Source organism: Columba livia, chromosome 7 (genome assembly GCF_036013475.1).
Source record: "Columba livia isolate bColLiv1 breed racing homer chromosome 7, bColLiv1.pat.W.v2, whole genome shotgun sequence".
NCBI lineage: Eukaryota > Metazoa > Chordata > Aves > Columbiformes > Columbidae > Columba > Columba livia.
Window position 1 is genome coordinate 38,986,227 of NC_088608.1, and position 15,810 is coordinate 39,002,036.

Consider the following 15,810-nt stretch of genomic DNA (forward strand, 5'->3'; position numbering starts at 1 on the left):
GATCTGAATTTCTCCAGAATTTGGAAGTTCAGGTGTGACAACCGCAAGCATCTCTTCTCCCTTGTACCTTATTAAAACAATATGATGCGCTAATTTGCAAGTGTTAGTTTAATACTGTTACATTGTCTTCCACTCAAATCATCGAAACCTGCTGGTTATGTTTTCATATTTAGTGTGATTGAAAGTAGGAAGGCTTTTAGTAGCCGTAGCATTTTGGCAAAGCCTTCAGATGGCGGCTGCTGTAAATTTGGGATGAAACATGAGGCAGGATTCGGTTCGCACCATTTTTAATTGGGATTTGGTTGGGGTTTGCCATGGACGTCCCGGGAGGGCGAGATGATTCTCAGGCACAGGTTGTTACACAGCGTGTTTCTTGCCTTCTGTAGCACGTGTCACCTTTTGCAGTTTCACAGAATGTAGCATAGGAACAATCTGTTTGCTTGCCTTGGTTCCTGAAAGGCTTTGGAAGGTTTGTTACCACCAAAGGAGATGAGCATTTGCAAGATGGGAGGTGCAGGAAATTTGTCACGGAATGACACTTCATCTGCTTGCTCTTAATGGGCTACTCTAGAAGACACATAAATACCAATATCTCTTGAAACTTGTGAGTGGGCTTGTTGACACTGCCTGTCTCTTTTGTCTTTTTTTTCATTTTATTTTATTTTTCTTTTAAACTTGGATGGGAATGTTGCAGATAAGATAGGATTTGGATCTGAATGTCCCCAAAGAAAAGCTATAGCTGTCTGATCCGCCGTGGTGCGTGAAGTTCAGCACAGGCTGAAGTGCCTCTTGAAATCAGCGCTATTCATGACTGGGTAACATTTCTGATAACCACTTATCTCAAGGACTATGCTTGTTTCTCCTTTTGTTTTAAGAAAAGTACTAATTAGAAAGGGCTCGGTTTCACACAGAGTGGATTCTGTTCGTGTGCTAACTCTGCTTTCTTGCGAGATCGTTTCTGTTTCCATCACGTTATTTGCAGTGCTGTCTCACTGATGTAAACCAGCTGTTCTTTGACTTCTGGAGCAAAACATTTTCTAAGGAACCATCACTTAGCTTGATACAGACGTGAAGGAATGATCCAGTCTTTATGGTGTTGCTTGCAGAGGTCTTTCTAATTTTGAACCTTTGTGCTTTTCTCCAGACTAGATGTTGCAGGACACTCTAGTAATGCCGCTTTTTATTTTTCCGTTTATTTTCTGACAGATGATTCAAGAGAGCAGGGTTCTCATCGAGACAGCAGACATCACTCACGACAAGATCGTTCAGTGCCAAAAAGCAGGTAATCCTTTATTGCGCGGTTCTGGGTGGGAGAAGGGAAACAATGTGCCGGAATAGATTGTGACTAATGCAGCATCTCTCACCTGGTGTTCAAGCGAGCATCCCGGTCTTGCCCTGCAGATTCCAGCCTCCTAAAGGCTCAGCCTCCAGCAGTAATGCAGGCATGGGATCAGGGAAAAATCCTCAGCTTTCACCTTAAAAGCTACTTCTCCAGCTGCTCTTCAGCTCTGAAATGTCCGATAGCATTTAAATTAGTCAAATGGACTAGAAAGGCATTCAGCTAAAAAGAGGGAGTGAGAAGGCGTGCTGCCTTTGCTGAGCTCTGTTTTCTACCACAATCATTCCCTTAAACACAGGAGGCAAAAGGCTTTAAAACCCACAGGACCGATCTCCACTGCCTGTCTTTACTTACTTATTGCTGTTTAGGTTTGCTTTACACCTTGGACGCTACACCCATATAATTCCCTTATGTCACAGTGAATCTGTGTGACTGTGCATTATGTACATCAGGTTTATGGGTGCAAACCACCGTAAGTAGGCTTAACATAGATCATATGTTGCTGTTTCCACTGATGCACAGGCATAAGCCCTGCTAGAGAGATAAGGCATTTGGTGGTGGTAATCCTCTACAACTAAATCCGTCAGCTTGTGTGTATTGGAAACCATGCTGAATAAATCCACGCAGTGTGTTTCTATTAGAGGTTTACACTGCAGAACTTAAATCTCTTTTCAGTTCATTTAGTTGTACAGCTGCACCTTTCCTAACCTGCAACAAGCCTTGAAGGTCAGTAATGCCAACACTTGCTACCGCGTTTAATTTGCGTTCTTGGGACCACAACAATCGTAAATAGTTTTGTTTCTGATAGGCGTTTTTGGGTTCGGCAAGTGACACAGTCTCCACCCATTCGCTTCTATTAAATCTAAATAATGAACGAAACGAATGTTTTGTAGCAAATGGGAGCGGAGGGCTGGAGGTGTGTGCCGAGAACACGACGCAGGACCGAGGCACCACGCAGTTCCCCTCTCCTTCCTTCCTTCCCCCAGATTGATTTCTCAAGTTTGTTCTCTTTGCTGCTGTGCCTACTTGTATTTTCATTTGTTTTGCTTTTTTAGCCTTAAAAATACCATTTCTGATTGAGAAGCAGGCTGGAGAGGGATGAAGTGCTCTTCTGAAGCCTCAGGGTTTAGATGGAGGAAAGGAGTAGGAGAGAGAGGATCCTTCACCACGCTCAATTGCCAATCAGTTTGTTGCAAGTATTACCCAGGCAAATTGTTAAATAACGTGGCGAGGTGAAGCACTTAAGAGGTACCTGGATGACTTCTCATTTTATTTCATGTGCAGCCCCGCTCAGCAGCAGCTTGGAGGACCAAAGTGCTAAATGTTTGCCTTGGTGCTCCTACCCTCAGCCTGACAAATGTTCGTGGCTCCCTCTCTCCGGGGCAGAACAGTCTCCAAGTTACAGCTGGGGGCAGCGTAATAACTAAAAGGATGCTGCATAATGTCCACATGGAGCTGAGCAGCATCAGCCTTTGTGGGTTTTTTTAAGACAAAGCCAGTAATTTGAAGGCTTTCTGTCACTTGGGGAAGTGAAATGATTTGTACGTGGCTTGGCACAAGGCGCAGCTGCAGGGGAGTCTGGCTTGGGGTGCAGTTATTCAGAGTGTTTTCCAAGGGAAGCGCTGTTATCCCAGACAGGCAAAACTTGCGAGTGGGCGAAGTTTTGCAAGCTAAACAGCAGAGGGATTTTGCATTGGGCGAGGTCGAACTGCCTCGCTGTTATCGAGCTCCTGGAGCCGGTGCAAGGCAAGAAGAAACCTATTGTTAGTGTGCCAGCCGCCCTGGGCTACCCAAGGACTCCTTCCGCAACCAGCTCAGTAGCCCTCGGCTGTTCTCTCCAGGTGTTCTCTCCATGGGCATTTCTTTGATGTGGTTTCCACGAAGCTCAAATTTACGAGTGACATTTGCCTTAAAACGTTAGGGGAGGGAGAGCTGTGAAACAACTGGAGGTGGAACTTGTTCAGCCAGGATCGGCTTCAGGCGTTTCGGAGCGATTTAGCGCCAATCTGGCCTTTGTAAGGTACAAATGAAGGCAATACAGGCAGCTCGCTCTCTGTTTTGTCTCTTAATCCACAGCAGACTCGGAGAAATGTTTGCATACACTGTGCAAATCTTGCAGAATTGGTGGGTTAAATGGAATTGCTCAGGTTTTTATTCTGCTCCCAGATTTCCTGAATTCTTGTATCTAGCAACAGATTTGCAGGCATTTGCCACAGAAACCGGCAACGAAACGTGACAATTCCCAGGTGTGTGGCTGGAAGTCTCAGTTCTCCAGGCTACAGGAACAGCAATCTTGTGCTTAGCGGTGTGCATTTCTGACATAATTTATCATTGTGCAGTACCAGGGCTTTTCTGTCTGACCCTGATTAAGATTAATGAGGAGCTGTGCGTTTGAGTCTGTATTTGCTATGCTGAACAGGTATCTTTGTCTGTCAAACTGCCTTCCAAGGTACAAAATCATCTTTTGAAGGAGCGTGACGATTTTGTCGCAATATTGCCAGCACTGCACACTGAGTAGAAGCGCTGGAGCTGGGTTTGTGGAAAGGAGAGTTGCATGTGAAGTGAAAGCAGAACCGCAAGGTTGCACGTGGCTTTTTGTTCTGGAAGGTGCTTTCCAGGATGGGGTCATAACATGGAAAGAGGGGGGGAAACACAAGAGGTTGTAGGAAGTACCAGCGGAATGCTCACTGAAGGTTTTATAGGGGAAATGCTGCACTGGGTGATACAAAAATCTGGGTTTTTTTAGGGATGGAATTCCACGAAGAGCTTCATAACCTCGGGACAAAAGAAGGTTTGAAAGGAAGAAAATTAAGCAAAGCCATTGAGAGTTTTGCGTGGAATATCACAGTGCTGAAGGTAAGCACAGAAACCGCCCCCTTGCGTCTCCCATTAGCAAACCTTTGCTCTTTTAGCTCATCTATTTGTACTGCCTTACTAATACTGAAGCAATATTTTGCTTTAGTGGGATGTATAAATTACCCTATATTATTGAGATTCGCTCAATATATCTAATTACTGCTTTGGTTTGGAAGCATAGAATGGAATTTACCTGCGGTAGGTAGAATAAATGCCTCGTGCTCAGAGTCACTCTAAACACAGGGCAACTCTAAACTTTTCCATTTTCAGACGTTTGTCAAATAGAGAAGTTCAGACCTCTGCAGGTGACCTATGATTGATAAAGGTGCAAGTAGAGTATCAGAGAAACCTTTTCCATGGAAAATAATTGCTGCCTGACATATTGTCAACATATTGAAGAGCATTTCAAACAGCTCGTCAAGGTCAAGGAATAATTGACATGTTTCATTTCTAAGCCACAGCTATGTGCAGTAAGAAATTGTTGTTGGCAAAATCATTAAATAGTCACAGAGTGCGAGATTAAAGTGTATTTTATAAAGAGCATTCTTTTGGGTATTCTTGATGTTTAAAAATGCCCTGGGGTACTTTTAGGATGTACCTAATGAGAATGAATCGAAATAATATGTCAATTTCTTCCTTAATTCATAAAAACTTAATTACATATTAGTTATACCCACTAGGAGGACAAACTGTTTGCCAGAACATGAAAACCTTAGTAAGAACAGAGACATTATAACGTGCTGACAGTCAACTTTGACATATATACGTATTTTTAAAATGTCACATCTTCCTATTTGGTCCCACATCATGTAAAATACTGTCAGGCTTGCAGTCAGTAATAGTGAGAGGCACAATGTCAATACAATAGACAGGAGAATCATGTTCTCACAGTGTAATTACAGGAAAGGTTATGATCCAAATTTAGTCTCGTTTTTATTTCCATGCACCACCGCCTCTGTGCCCATTTTCCTTTCTGTATTTAAATGCCAGTGAAATGCAAAGGTAGCAGAAGAAATGTTGCCCATTTTCGCAATGAGTAACTCACCATCCCTGGAGGGGTTTAAAAGATGCAGAGATGAGGTTCTAAAGGATGCGGTTTAGATGTGGATGTGGCAGTGCTGGGTGAATTTGATGATCTCTGAGTGTATCTACTAATTATACCGCATTCAAATTAACGCTGATTAGTTGTATAAAGAGAGAGGTTGCCGAATGCAGAACACGCACAATTATTAAATTGCTAACGCGGTTCTCTCTTTGGGGCAGAAATCCACAATTTTATGGTGTAGTCTTGATCAGCGTTTGCTCTGGTGTAAGTGGTTTTATGCAGCAAAACTGTGCACAAAACGCACTTTTGGAGGGTTGTGTTCACAAGTTCCTTTCTCCCGGTCATTTGTGTGCTGTGATCTGCAGCATCCAGACCTCTCACTGGGGTACCAGAGCCCCAGGTGTGAACTTTGAGGCTCCTCGGAGAGACAAAAGCCAGATTTCTGAAAGATGTACATACAGACAGCTGTATACTTATGTGGCCTTACCTAAACGGAACTGAATTTAGCATCACTACAAGGTATCAGTTTTCTTACAGAAGAAAAGCAATATATCAGACTGTGATTTTTATTCTGAAGCACCTTGTGCGCAATGGCACCTCATGGAGTTGCTGCTGATCCTTGGGAGGTCTAGGTCCACTCCCAGCCTTCATTTAAGGGTTATTATAGTGCACTATATGTTTTCTTTTTTTAACGGATACAGTACAGTACTTTGTACCATCTTGTAAGTAGGATTTATTTGCGTCTTTTCACATCAGTCTCTTTTCCTGTAGTTGGGCAAGAACCACGGCTTCGCTCCCTGGCATTCTACAGAGTAGACAACAGAGCGGCATGGCAGTATCTTGGGGACATTTCATGTCATTAAACACGATGGTGACACTATATCCTACCATATGTCGTATAGTTGCTGCCAAAGGATTTGCACAACAATTTACACTACCTAGATCTTCAGTGAGAGCGCGGTGAATTCATGAGCCCCTGTAAAGCTGCAGCATTCCATGTAACATATATTTCTTTCCCTGTAAGTGAAATAAATCCTGCCCCTCAGTATTCCTCATACCTACATCCCTCCTTTTCTCAGTGTCTCTCTGTGGACACAAGCACATTGATGCTCAATTTGTGAAACAGCAAAAATAGATGAAATATAAGCCATAGTGGCTTAGCAACCAATTCTTGTGATTTGCTGTCATCTTGTGACAGCGCGAGGCCAGCGAGAGCAGCAGCAGGAGCGGTTTGCGTGGCACGGAGGCTCCACGCGTTCCTCTACATGAAGGGTTCCTTGTATTATTCCATGCCTACTTGTTTCCACATCTCCCTAGATAAATGTATTTTGAATGTGGTTACCCCAAAGGCTCTTTTTCCGGAGAGGCTCGATGCTTCTCCTGCTGTCTAATCCCCATGTTTGCATTTGCTTTGCTGATGCAGTGCAGAGGGGTGTTCCTGCCTTTTAAACCTCTCCGGAATTTTTCCCCTTGCTGCTTTTGAAGGGTCTGCTGCCTTCTTCCCAGACCAGCTCAGCTGACAGATTTTACAAACCTGTGAGGAAATGCACAGCTGCTCTAATTATTCATGTAGTTACCTGATGGGTTGGTCTCTGACACGTGAACTGAAGGACAAAAAGGCAAAAAAGACCCAACACAAACCATGTGGCTTTTCTGACAGGGTGCTAAAGAGAAGGTGAAAAGGTCCAACAGGCTCAACATCCTGTAAATACCAATCTTCTTAGCTTGAAGCCGTTTATTTAGAAGCAGAGGGGAAGGTGAGGAAGGAGATGGGTTGAGGTTGTTCCTTAGCATGTGAAGGATCTGGAGGAGCTGGAGCTGTGGGACAGCAAAGCCAGTGCTCCTGGCCCTTGGGCAGTGCTCTGGGGAGCTGTTTCAACATCTTCCTGGGATAAGGGAGATTTAGAGTCCTTTACGTGATACTGAATTACTAGATAAGGAGTGTGATTCACTCGCAAAGCTGTTTGGATCAGCGTGTTTTGTAAGCAGCAGAACCAACCGGTGTAACTATGAGGTAGGTGGGTCCTTGTACCCAGCAGCGTGCTGTTCTCTGATGACTCCGTTCGCAAACTCCTCCGGCTCCCTCGGCTTTGCTTTCCTTGCCCAAGCCCGAAGGCAGGACCCAAAGCTCTATAAAAGACGTTTAATCTCGGTGGATTTTGTCAGTTGTGATGGAAACTTCTCGAGTTGCTTCAGCAGTGTGTATCAGGGTAAAAGGAGTGTGATCCCAGTCTCTTGGGGCAAATTAGAGATGTGTGAGGGCTCAGAGCCCCCAGGTGGCTTGACAAAGAGTGGGGGCTTTGCCCTGTATTAGTGTTTTGTCCAACACTGGCACAGCAGGAACGTTTCAGTGACTGGCAAGAAGCGATTGTCCAGCAGGATCAACCTGAATATTTAGCTGCTGTGAATCCAAGCCCTGCTCAAATCCTTGGCATGGTGCTTGGTGTGAGGCTGAGGTGTTCTCCATGGTGACACCCCGTGTCCGAGCTGGTGACCAGAGTCGTCTGAGCAGAAATGTGGGTCTCTGCCATTTAAATTCCTCCTTCAGCACCAGTCACCAAAGTTCATCCAGAAAACAGGTGCTGTGAGCGGCCTTCCTGTGCTCTAAACCCTTTTTTTTATGTTGTCTTGTTTGGTGTTTTTTAGGCTGCAATCCAAAGTTTGGCATTTCGGATGTAAATATTATTCCTTTGGTTCTACCAGGATGGGTTTGTGTGTGTGCAAACACATGTATGTAGATAGGAGGTGAGACCAGCCCGTCAAATATATATGCAGAACAGTAACTTTGGGACTAAAAGAGCAGATTAGAGAAATGAAAGATGGTGTGAAAAGCCACCTTGTTTAGCCCACGTTCCCTGTGTTTGACTAAAGTAAGCCAGAGGTAGATGCCAAGCAGTCCTGTGATCTGACCTGTTGTTCTGAGTGAAGAGACAAATCAGCACCTATGAGGAGGTTATTTGAAAAACGAGTGGGTGGGATTACAGGTTCCTTGAAGGGACTTGTCCTTTGAGGAAAAAGCTACTCCCGTGCGTGTGGGTGTCTGAGCAGAATTGGGCTGGGAAGCGGGTAGTAGGAAGGGCGTGAGGAGAAGATGACTGAATGGAATAACGTTTATAGATGATTCCCCCCTAAAGGAGGGTTGTTTGGGTGTAAAAACTGGGTCAGTGTCACCTCCCATCCCTTGGAGGAGGAGACAGCAAAGGCAGGAACTGCAAGTGGCGCAGGAACTTCCGCAGCTTCTGCCACCGTCCCCTCCCCTGCGACGGTGACATTTTCATCTGAGACAGGGATATCAAAGACTGCCGTACTGCGGTGGAGTTAATTAACGCAACGTGGAAGTTGGGAATCCTATTTGTGCCAGTCTGACAACATGACCTCATTCAGAGGAATTAAAAGGGCTGTGCTGAAAGGATGAGTTTCAGCAGAAATTCACACATTACTTTGCTTTTCTCTCTCAATGGCTCCACTAACAAAGACAGAAAACGAGCAGCTTTCTGTTATAACCCCAAATGAGCATCCAGTGGGACGGGGTGCTGGGGGTGCCAGAGCCTTTCGTCCCTGCACTTTCCCCACACAGGCCTTGGAGTCAGTATTTATCGTAAAACTGATGGCTTTTTCTTGGACTCAAGGGCTGAATAATGCTTAGGAAACTCCACTTACCTCTTTATACAACTTGGACAATTCCTTAAATAATATCCCTTAAATAGTATATGAGAGGAGAGATTCAATTGCATGGTTGTTATTGAAAAGATACGTTACACTTTTAAATTGTCGTATTTTAATCTCCATGATTTAGCAGATCTGCTTTACAACCTAGAACTGGCCTCTGCTGGGCTCAACTCATCCCTTCCCACTTCTGGCCCACCTGGAGATGACAGTGGTGGTTTGGTCTTCCTTGTATTTTGAACAGTTCACAGAATCACAGAATTGACTGGGTTGGAAAAGACCTCAGAGACCATCAAGTCCAACCCTTGGTCCAACTCCAGTCCATGTTCTCCAATCCAGTTCTTTCAGAAGTGGACTTTTGTGCCGCTGGGGAGCTTTTCCTTTTGGCATTTCCAGCGTGCAAGGGAGCCCGTGTGAGCAAAGGGCTCAATTTCTGGTGGTCCGTGGTGGGACAGAGCAAGAGGGAATTGCTGCCTGAAGCCTCCAGCCACATCATCTTTTCTGCATTTGTGTAGGGCTGTGGAGTACCAGGGAGAGACCGGGGTGCTGATTTGTACACGGGGAGGACATGAAGAGAGGATTGCTTGTACATTGTTTTTTCTCTGACGTTTGCTTATTGTTAAATCTGAATCATGCCATTCTCTGGGAGCTGTAAACTGGTGCTAGCCTGAAGCAGTTGCTTTTAAATGTAAGCTTTGTGCCAAGAGGTTTAACGTCTTCTAAAAATTACCTTTGTGGTGTATTTTGAGCTAGTTACAGCTACTGTCAGCAGATTGCATATGGTTTCCGAGTGCTTATAAATGATGTGAAGTTGATTGCCCCTTTTGTCATGTGGATTACGTGCCAGCATCCACAAAACCGCGCTCCCCGCAGGGGGACGGGTGTCTGATCGAAGCCAATTCCCTGCGGGAGCTCGGGAGGTGATGAAAGCTGCCGGTTGCTCCATCGAAACCTCCTCTCCGCCGTTGCTGAGGTGGTGGTTGGGTTTTCCCCGGCACTGTCAGTATCCTTGGTCAAATCCCTTATGCTTTGTTGAAGCTCAGGGCTCGTGTCTGTGTGTGAAGGCCGGGTCCTTCCCCTCTCCCTCACGTAGACAGGAATCCTTTTGGGATGTGCGTAACGGCCTCAAGTTGTGCCGGGGGACAACCCGGCACATTGGGACAACCATTGTCAACATTGTCAACATTGACATGTCATTGACAACATTGAGACATTGGGACAACCAATGTCTCAACAAGTAATACAGTCCCCGTCCTGCACCACTTTGTACTCGGTTCACTCAGTTTGTTTGGGGTCTCCATTCCCGTCCTTCACGGAGACTTCTCACTTCCAGCCATGCCCGTGTCTGACCCCGCCGAGTTTTCTCCTGCCTGCGCAGTCTCTTTGTTTTGGTGGATCTCTGCCAGCGTGCTGCTCACCGAAATAACCATCTCTGCTCCTCCTTGTCCTCAGTTTCCCTGGGGGGCGGGTGGGATTCCCCAAGGGAAACAGGCTCCATGGAGCATCCTTCATCCTTCACCTGTGGGAAGGCGAGCGGAGGAGGCGGCTCAGCTCTGCTTTTACCAGCAAACCCACCTTTGGCTGACCCGAGTGACAGGGCTGGTCCCTGGACAGGGAATGTTTTGCTCTCTAAGCTTTCAGCTTCCGCACGAAGGCGTTTGCGGTCTGTGCTGCTTGTGAACAGGTTAAACCGATGCCCACAGCACCTGGCATGGAGGGAGAGGAGCAGCCAAGGCCGGGGGGTGTCGTGTCCCATCCTGGGGAGCTGGGGACCTGCACTGCAGACGTTTGCCAGCTTGCCACTGCAGCAGGAGGATTTGCAAAGTGTAGAATTGCGAAGGAGTTAGTGTTGGTGCCAAGCGGTCACTCAGAGGGACGAGAGTGCGAGGAGCTGCACGCAGGAGCAAGCGCCGCCTGAGCGCTCCCTTACCTGCCTCGTCTTCATTAGGTTATTGTGGTTAGCTTTAAGCACAGCTGCAGGTATTATTGTTTAATTATTTTAGCTATTACCCTAAGCAGTGGTCTAAGAAAAGCAGTGAGTATTTGTGCCACGTCTCCTGTAGCACTCCCTGCCCAAGAACAACCCGAACACCAACCAAACAATGAAAAAAAGCCAAGACAGAATCAACTTAGGGATGGCCAGTAAAGCCTTTCCAGCTTCTGACGAAGTACATAGATGTTCTGCTGTCACTGTTTGCGATGAAGGACGTGATTTTGGAGTGAACTGTGTGGCTTGCAGCCTGGGCGGGTGCCAGCTCTTCCCAGACAAGGGTTTTGCTCAGGGCTTGCCTTGCACAGGTGCCAGAGCCTGGCCCAGGCTGCCCAGGGAGGTTGTGGAGTCTCCTTCTGTGCAGACATTCCAACCCGCCTGGACACCTTCCTGTGTAACCTCATCTGGGTGTTCCTGCTCCATGGGGGGATTGCACTGGATGAGCTTTCCAGGTCCCTTCCAACCCCTGACAGTCTGGGTTTATGTCTAAGGAGAGATGGGCAGGAGAACCTGGAGCCATCCGTATGGCTGGTTCATGAAGTAAGAGGAGAAAGGTGAAGTAAGGAGTAATCTGGGTTAGATTCAGCTGCAACACAGACCTTTTCCTGCGGCTGGTCCTTCTACTGAGAAGAAGTCTGCCCTCTCTGCCTTATTTCTCTTCCCCTTGTTTTGTTTTTTGCTGGACTTTACTGGAGCTACCAGCAGGTGCTGGGACATGTGGGGAATCGGGTTTAGTGACCAAAGGAGGACTAAGAAATAAATACCCGGACGTGCAGCTTTGATTTCCATCTCATGGCTGCGTATCAAAAATAAGCAATGCCTCCATTTCTTCAACGGTGCGGGGTTTTGTTAGTACTGATTGTGCACTCCTGGGCTTCCAGCCAACCCTTTGATTGGAGACTTATCACCAGAAGAAAGGCAGGCTCCTGGCGCAGAGGGGTTGACAGCAAGGATCCATACGCTCGCGTCTGTGCTTGCAAACTGTCTGCTCGATGCAGCGCCCGAGAGACACGCGAGCAGCCGAGCCGCTCAGCACATGGCTAACGTCAAATTAATGCCGTTATTCCTGAAAGCAAATTCCTGCTGCAACACGCTTAGACAGTCGATGTTCACATTCATTGCTTTTGACAGCCTGATATAAGGTAATTTAATTTAAATACCCCAGATGAGACCAAAAAAAAAAAAAAAAGGGAAATAGCTTGCTCTTTTTATACACAAAATGCCTACTTGAAGGAATAGATTAGTACAGCGTGATTGATTTGCAAGAGGCCCTGGATTTTGGTGGAGAGCTCTGCTTGCAGATCGATGTGGCTCGCTATGGCCTGAGCGCTTTTGCCACTTGGGCATTTGAGCAAGTGATTGATGTTAATTCCTTCCCATCTTTGGTGTGGGACCAGGCAGGTTTGGGAGGGCGCTTGGCTGTGTTTCAGAGAGCAAACTGGCCACCTGAATCCCTCACCTTTATTTCATTAGGTAAATCCTGTAGGAGAATTACAAATATATTCCTAAGCTGCCGTGCCTGCGCAGGGCAGTGACATACTCGCGCTGGCAAGACCAGCAGCCACAATCAGACGTTTCTCTATTTGCTTTTTTGCTAATTGCATGGCTCGTTTTAACGTTCTCCTTGTGTGGCAGAGGTGCTGTGTTCATTTGCACTTCCCAGGCTGCCTTTGAGGTCTGCGTTTGGCTGTATCGTGCGATTTCAGGAACGTACAAGAGTTGGGATGGTGGATTTGTAAGAACCGGGGAGCGTTGCCCTGTGCGGTAGCGATACGTGCTCTCCTTATCCAGCACAACTGTTTAGGTCCTAGAAAACCAGCCAGGCTGATGCTGGTCACCACTCTCGATCGCCATTGAATCATCCTCTCCAATGCAGACCCAAATGGCAGATGAAATCCGTTCAAAAGTTTTGAGGTTCTCGCAGGGCAGCCCGATGAACAACTGGCAGATTGGTCTGCGTTGGGAGTTTAAATGGGAGTAGTTATTAGATGGAACTGGTTTTCGGGTGTTCTGGGTAGTGTTCTTAGCACAGCACATTTACTTAGTGTCAGCATACCCGTCTGCAGTCACAAAACCATCGGGAAAAATTTAATTAAATATAACAAGGGCAAGTGTAGAGTCTGTCATCTAGGCAGGAACAACCCCAGGTTCCAGTATAAGCTGGGGAATGACCTATTAGAGAGCAGCGTAAGGAAAGGGACCTGGGGGTCCTGGGGACAGCAGGGTGACCATGAGCCAGCACTGGGCCCTTGTGGCCAGGAAGGCCAATGGTACCTGGGGTGGGTTAGAAGGGGATGGTCAGTAGGTCAGAGAGGTTCTCCTGCCCCTCTGCTCTGCCCTGGTGAGACCACACCTGTAATATTGTGTCCAGTTGTGGCCCCTCAGTTCCAGCAGGACAGGGAACTGCTGGAGAGAGTCCAGCGCAGCCACCAAGATGCTGAAGGGAGTGGAGCATCTCCCGTGTGAGGAAAGGCTGAGGGAGCTGGGGCTCTGGAGCTGGACAAGAGGAGACTGAGGGGGGACTCATTCATGGGGATCAATATGGAAAGGGGGAGTGTCAGGAGGATGGAGCCAGGCTCTTCTTGGTGACAACCAGTGGCAGGACAAGGGGCAATGGGTACAAACTGGAACACGGGAGGTTGTGGAGTCTCCTTCTGTGCAGACATTCCAACCCGCCTGGACACCTTCCTGTGTAACCTCATCTGGGCGTTCCTGCTCCATGGGGGGATTGCACTGGATGAGCTTTCCAGGGCCCTTCCAACCCCTGACATTCTGGGATTCTGTGTAAGGAGAGACAGGCAGGAGAACCTGGAGCCATCCGTATGGCTGGTTCATGAAGTAAGCGGAGAAAGGGTGAAGTAAGGAGTAATCTGGGTTAGATACAGAAGTATTAGGAGATTGTTCCTGTTCACTTCTTCCTCATCCTTGCTGTCCTACGTGTCCGCGCTGCTGGCTACGGTGTGTTGGGCACATCAGCCCTGGGGCTTCTGACCTTCCATGGAGCAATCTTTGATTCCATTCCAACACGCACCTTGAAAGCTCTTGTTCGCCTTGTTTTTATCACGTAACGTTGTTTCGAAGCTGCACGACCATCTATTCCACAATAGTTTCTGTTTCCTGCTCTTGCTTACAGAGATTTAACACTTTGTGTGATGGTCAGTGCTGCTCCCTGGGGGGATATTTTGTTTTTCAGACATCTCAGATCTGTTCTCCATGTGTATATGAAATTCTGCTATGCAAGGGTTTAAAATAGTTTGGCAAGTAAGGTTTGATTTTCCTGTGGGGTAACTCATTTTTGCAGCCCTTTATTTTTCGGTGTGCATGAAGTGGTTATATGCTTTGTGTGTAATCTTTGTGTACAGCAATTTTTCATGCCAACATGTGCACTATGATCCCTATCACGGAGAATAAAGCAAAGCTCTTGACAAACTGTATGCAGTCATAATGAAAAGGGCGGGTTTTAAAAGGCTGCATTGATACAGAAATCCACTGTTTGTTTTTCCAGTGCTCTGTTCTGAAATGTGGATGTATCATAATCAAATCCATATCAATCGTTCCCACACTTAACTTTGGAGGAGGCATGAAAAAATATCTGCCTTTTGTTTAACATAACAGTCCAATCACTTCATTAATGCTTTCCTCCTCGGGATTACATTTTCAAAGCCATGTGCTATCGTTTAATCGTGTGCCTCCTTATTAATATTAAACACAATTAAAGTCGCACTATGACACTTTGAAATGCCACCTCCTAACAGCGTATCCCAATATCCCAGCAGCTCTCCAGCTTTTGTGCTTTCCCAGTCCCTTGGCACAGACCTTGGTGCCGTTTCCTTCCCCGCGTTACCCCCAAAATGGGGAGTGATGTGGTGCTCCTTGTTTTATTTGGCTGCGTCTGGCTTTTTCAGCATCTGGAGATCTTACTTTGTGATGAAATAATAATATATTATACATACCCGTATATTTATGTCGAAAGATACGTGCAACAGATTAAAAAGATATATATATTTTGGAGTTGACCACAGAGTGATACCAGTTGCCTAAGCTGCCTTCTCATTGCATTTCCCCAACTTCAGCACCTGGGTTGTTGTTGGGTATAATGAACTGTCATCTTGACTCTTAAAAACTTAGGAGCTTGATTTGGAAAAAGGAACAAACACCAAATCAAACCAGCATTCAGAATTCATCCCATCTGTGGCCATTGTCATTGCCTGTCTAGAGCTCCTTACGCTTCTTAAAGACTTTCAGGGGTCGTTGCTGCAACTGAGCAATATTTAAAGTCGTGTCAGAATATCCCTGTTTTCTAAGTGGTATTAGCCCATCAAGGTAAAGACTTATCATCTTAGACTTGCTTGGCTAGCTGTGTTATTTGCACTGTAATGTCAATTTGTGCTGAGGCTCCGTGGTTAGTTGTAGTTTGGTGTGTGAAACTTGACATTTAACATTCCCTAAGTCTAAATAAAAATGGGCCCCTTGATCAGTTTTTCAAGTAGAACACTCAATGAATCTCTTCTGGCTTAATTGAGTGTCCTGTCAACTGCTGAGTTTAGCCTTTTTTACAAGTATTTATTTCCAGGAGGGCTGATGCCATCGATAGCAGGAGGGAGAGAGATGGAGAGATGCTGAGATGGGTCATCATCATCTCTTTGTGTGGAAGAGAGATGCTTTGTAAGGGCAAAGAGGATTGTTCTGCGCACAGAGATCATCACAATGGCTGATTTAGGAAGGTTGGTTCAATGCAGTCGTACTTTTAAAGTTTACTCCAGTGTAGTTTGTTAAGGTATTGCCACAATTCTGCTGACTTTTTTTTTTCAAAGTGGATTACGCTCACAGCCAGTTTTTTAAATCAAACAGATGGCTTTTCAAACAGAGCATGCCCACAGATTGTTGTGTTTGATGGTGTCTCTAGAACTATGA

General features: G+C 46.1%; 1 protein-coding gene across 16 annotated transcripts in view; it reads left to right on the plus strand.

The window, feature by feature from the left end:
• PLCL1 (phospholipase C like 1 (inactive)) overlaps positions 1–15,810 on the plus strand; it is a 133,808-nt gene that overhangs the window by 92,242 nt on the left and 25,756 nt on the right. For all 16 annotated transcript variants that reach the window (XM_065069474.1, XM_065069475.1, XM_065069467.1 and 13 more), the window contains 2 exons: positions 1,207–1,282; positions 4,086–4,195. In XM_065069474.1, coding sequence (XP_064925546.1) covers positions 1,207–1,282; positions 4,086–4,195 — 186 coding nt within the window. The remainder of the gene's footprint in view (positions 1–1,206; positions 1,283–4,085; positions 4,196–15,810) is intronic.